At 41.6% G+C, this 4694-nt stretch overlaps 2 protein-coding genes across 2 annotated transcripts; both read right to left on the reverse strand.

The window, feature by feature from the left end:
• Positions 1-592: 592 nt before the first annotated feature.
• PHALS_11146 (uncharacterized protein) lies at positions 593-828 on the reverse strand (the record flags this gene model as incomplete). The annotated part of the gene is made up of 2 exons (XM_024726689.1): positions 593-769; positions 814-828. The coding sequence occupies 2 exons, from the start codon at positions 826-828 to the stop codon at positions 593-595; spliced, it is 192 nt and encodes a 63-aa protein (XP_024577342.1).
• A 2191-nt stretch (positions 829-3019) lies between these two features.
• PHALS_11147 (uncharacterized protein) lies at positions 3020-4462 on the reverse strand (the record flags this gene model as incomplete). Its single annotated transcript, XM_024726690.1, has 1 exon — positions 3020-4462. One exon carries the CDS (start codon positions 4460-4462, stop codon positions 3020-3022), a length of 1443 nt encoding a protein of 480 aa, XP_024577343.1.
• Positions 4463-4694: the final 232 nt, after the last annotated feature.

The raw sequence follows: 4694 nt of genomic DNA on the forward strand, positions 1-4694 counted from the left end.
TATTGTGCTAGATTTACAAATGGCAGGTGGCGAATTGTGCGCTCTAATAAAAAGCTTGAATGCAATCACAAATTTCGCGCCACGGTTCTATAGGGATGCTCAGCAGAGCAGCATACTATCTTAGTGACTGGATGTATATTACCAGCTTCTGATGACAGACGGCGTCAAGTCTTCTCACTACGACAAGAACTCCAAGCGAAATGATCAGGGAATGGATGATTTGCCGCATGATCATCTAATGCACTAGCAACCTTTTTTTTCAATTACACGGCTGCTTAAGCCACATCATTCTAAGCACAAAACTTTTTGATGACATGTTAGCCCATAGTTTTGCTGAGCATGCAACTCGACTGTGAAAGAACCAAATGAAGAAATTATTATGTGTATGCGCATCATTAAGCTGTATATTAGTGCAGACGAAAATTGTTTTGTCACTGACAAAAAAATGCGTCACTTTGCTGAGATGCAAGCATTGCAGACAGATCTAGCAAAGATCATCGCCATTGTATACGAGCTACTGCCTCTACCCCGAAATGACTCCAGGAAGTGACTTTTATAGTTCGTACCTTCAAATAGGCGGTATAGAGGGCTTTTAGAGCTGCGCAAGAAATCTTATGCAAACCCCAATTGCAGCTTTTCCAACTCTAGATCGGCCATTCCACGTCATCCGTGAAGTTTCATCCTTTGCAATTGCGCTTTGTTCAAAGATGATGCCAATGATTGGTCGTGTTTGAGTATCGCAAAGTGATGCGGCAGAGAAAATCCTCCCCTGTTCATAAAAAACATTTTTTAGCAATGAAGTTTGCCGTCGACAATTTCAGAGTGCATCTACTTAGCAAATCTCTTGCATACTATGACAATATGATTCATCTTTTTGTCATGTATACCTTTGAGGTAAAGTTCAAGTCTGTCGGTTAATGTGGTGGTGGACGCGATTGAGTTGCTGCACATCACGATGGTGACGTCGATTGTTACGTCAAGCGTACTGGTTTAGATTTGACATGTGATCGGTTGCTGAAAGCTTTGGAAATCAAAGAGGCTGAAAGCTTTGATGTACGTGCCCCTCTCTGCCTTAATCAATGCTTGATGTACTACAGTACAGACTTACACATCGCTCTGTGCTTTACAATGACAACCACAAGTTTGACAATCTGTACAAGGCACATGGTACGCTTTTGGATGACCATCTCGAACGAGTGAGAGAGATACTGCGCGCTGAGCGGTGTGTATAGGTGCATCAACTTGTCTATTCGGACATGAACATATATGTGCGCGCGTGTAAAGCATGTCGATGTAAAAACTGTAGTCACATTCTTAGATACCTGCCGGTTCAGACAAGTTGTTGACTGTCCATAAAGTGGACTTGTCTTCTGGCCTTTTGAGAGGCGCGCTCACTCATACCTTTTTTGCGTTCGAGATAAACATTATCTCTACAAGCTTCACTTCATATTTCATTAAGAGTTTGGTGAACATTTGAGAACCTCTGTCAACACCACGAAAGGCTTAGAACCTAGAGGGTGAGGGTTATACTTAAATGACTTTGCTAACTTCAGCTCTATTACACTCTGTAGCAGAATCATTAATTTTATCTTAACGAGGTTTGGCGCCATGAGCAGGATGCACGACGCTATGGTCTAGCGGCAGAATATTCAAACGCAAAACGACGATGCCAAAGGCAGGCAGAATGCTCATAAATATGTTGCGGGGTACATTGATAAATTAAAAGCAAGTTGTAATTTAGAAAGATAATGTGATCACATCTTGTGTTCTACCTGTGTATCGATAGCCATCTATGACCACGCTACTTCAAGCCAATCGGATGTGATGAAATCTGTTGCAGATGAAGCAGCAGCTCCACCATTGCTGTAGCTGATTTATCATCTCCTTCAAAGCAGCGACGCAACGTTAAATGGCTGGAGATAAAGCAGAGTAGTGGTGAAGCTTATAGAGAGAGGGCTAGAAGTGTGGCTCATCTCAGTTTGAGACGCGCGTCGAGCTGTGTCATTCCAATCCGAAAAAGCACACGAAACCCTGCCGCCAGTTTTGAGTTTAAACCGAAGAGTTAATTAGTTTTGGGTTAACGCTATAATTACATTTGGAGTAAGCGGTTTGCGATCTGCTCAAGTCGTGCTTGTTCTGAGTATAGAACGAGAGGTCGGTGACGTAACTTACGCTTCCTCTATGCGCAAAGCTACGGCAGCACCGCTGCACAGGTAAAATTCAGTACGCTTAGATGTAGAACAGAGTGGCGATCTAAGTACCGTAAACATTTACTTTGGTTTTTGCCGTCCTCTCAATAGTTTTATCATTTTTCACAGCATTCAATGTAATTAGAGCTAAAAAAATGAGAGATTGTTATGCTTGGATAAGCTTATCCTTTTCATTTGTAGCAGCCAGCTTTTACACATTGCGATATTGTGTCGTCGTAGTCAATGTAACTATCTTCTCTATACAGACGACTTTTAGGTTCGAGAGCGAAGATTTTTAATTTGAGAGCACGTATTAAGGAGATTTGCAAAGTAGTATAAGCAGATTCGATTAAATAGAATCAAAGTGTTGTACATGGTCCAATCCCGCCAACAATGAGCCTTGGTTATACCGTAAAATGATTTTGCTGCTGAGACCCGAAACAAACTAGATATCAAAAGATAAATTGTCCATTGGGCACTGGTGAAGTACCACCTCTCACATTCCTGGTCATGTACATTCAACAACTAATCTTTATTACTCTTATGTGTTACTTTTCCAACTGAAAGACACGAGCAAAAATCTCACTTCATGATTGATCAAAGTGTATGTAACTTGAAGCAACACTGATATTAGCACTTCGTAATCGATTCAAGAAGTTAGATACCAACAATACTCCATCTAAGTGATTTATACAGTAGCACACGTTACTGAGTATATCGTTACTTTTGTCGAGAACAAGATAACAGAAAATATGGACAAATCAACATTTCGACTTATAAAACAATTACATTCAAATTGTCGAGACAAACCACACGATACATGCAACTTCTTAATGTGGCTTCGGATTCAAATACTCCTCGTACCTTTGAAACAATTTCTTGTCTATTTTGGCTGGCTGTACACCAAACCTCGCCTTGATGTCTTCCAACGATTCTGTCTGCCATTTCTTGAATAAACCAACTTGATAACTTTCCGCCGTTTCGGACTTTGCCTTCTTCTGAGTATCCTCGAGCATCCTGGCAACTGGTACCTCGCCGAAGCATTCGATGAAAAGATCAACCGGAGAATAATCCGGGATACTACCCTTCTTTACAAGTGTGGCCATAAACGTATTAAAAACAACCAAATTTGGATGAGTGAGCACCTCATTGATGTTATCACCAAGTCCAAGCCTTTTAAAAGTCTCTATTGGTGAAGCATTACCCCACCAATGAAACTCGACATTTTGCAATCGTATTGCCACTTCACTCGTTTCAGGCACCAAATGCGCAGCCCAGAGCTTAGATGCCGACGCCGCTACACCATAGTTCTTCATTACCATCCCAAAAGCTACCGAATCTAGCTCTGCGCTATTCGTATTCATTTTTATCAGCAGATTCTCATCTCTTAGCAAGTCTACCAGCTTTGTTTGGCGGTGACCGGCGAGAAAGTGTATGAGGGGGATTTCATCGCGCTTCGATTCTATCACTTTTTTAATATCTGCCATCATCAACTTGACAGCATCGAATTTCAGGTCTGAGCCGTCAGACATTCTGGCCAAAGCATCGAATTTTAGGTCTGAGCCGTCAAACATTCTGGCCAAAGCATCGCCGTCGTAGTGGACCGCAAGCTGATAGCAGATACTAAATTCCGCGACGTCTAGATCCTTAGCATATTTTTTCATTTCATAGTTATACCACGTGAGCAGCCCTGTAGTCTTGGGAAGATCGTCGCCAGCCTTGTCGAGCTGTAAGATCGTAAAGACATCTTGTTCATTCCTCATCCGCCAAAGATATTGCTGCTCAGACGCCAATATCTTCCCCAGCTCCTTCTGCGCCGAATTCGTTCCCACCAAAGCCTTCTCTATCATCTCCGTTAGCGGAACAACTCCATGCTTGTTTGTAAGAATGTCGATCGCGTAAACTGGTTTTTCGGGATGTTTTTTTCTGAGATAGATAAGGTATCTCACCCAAGTCTTAAACTTTAGATCTTCCAACAAAGAAGGGAACGATTTATCGAAAAACTTCTCTTTAAACATGGAGTGTGGATCAACTCCACGGGCAGCCCAATATATGAGTCGTGGATCCATCATCAATGGAATCGCAAAGCCCCTTTCGTCGTCATTCAGCGCAGTGTCATTTGACATAACAGTAGCGACATGTGATTCATGGTCTTGATTAGCAAGTGACTTGACCGTGTACAACATTGTTTTCTTTTCTTCTTTCTCAACCATGTTTTCACCCTTGATTTGAAGAATGTGACCAAGCAGAAGTAGTGCAAGATAAAACTGCATGATTGCAAGAAATCTGCGAAATTAACTGACAACACATCAAAATGTCAGAATGACAAAAGACTCAAATGTGTAAAAAGTGCCACGTTACCAGTATCGTAAAGCTTACCTTGTCTCAAATTTAAAAACGCCACTGAGATCACGTAAAGCTTTTTAAGCACATACGATTGTACGTGCCTTTACCGATGTACGTATCCAGATAGGAATAATGATTCATATGTTGGGTTTCGAAATA

The sequence above is a fragment of the Plasmopara halstedii genome (genome assembly GCF_900000015.1).
Source record: "Plasmopara halstedii genome assembly, contig: Scaffold_526, whole genome shotgun sequence".
Lineage (NCBI taxonomy): Eukaryota > Oomycota > Peronosporomycetes > Peronosporales > Peronosporaceae > Plasmopara > Plasmopara halstedii.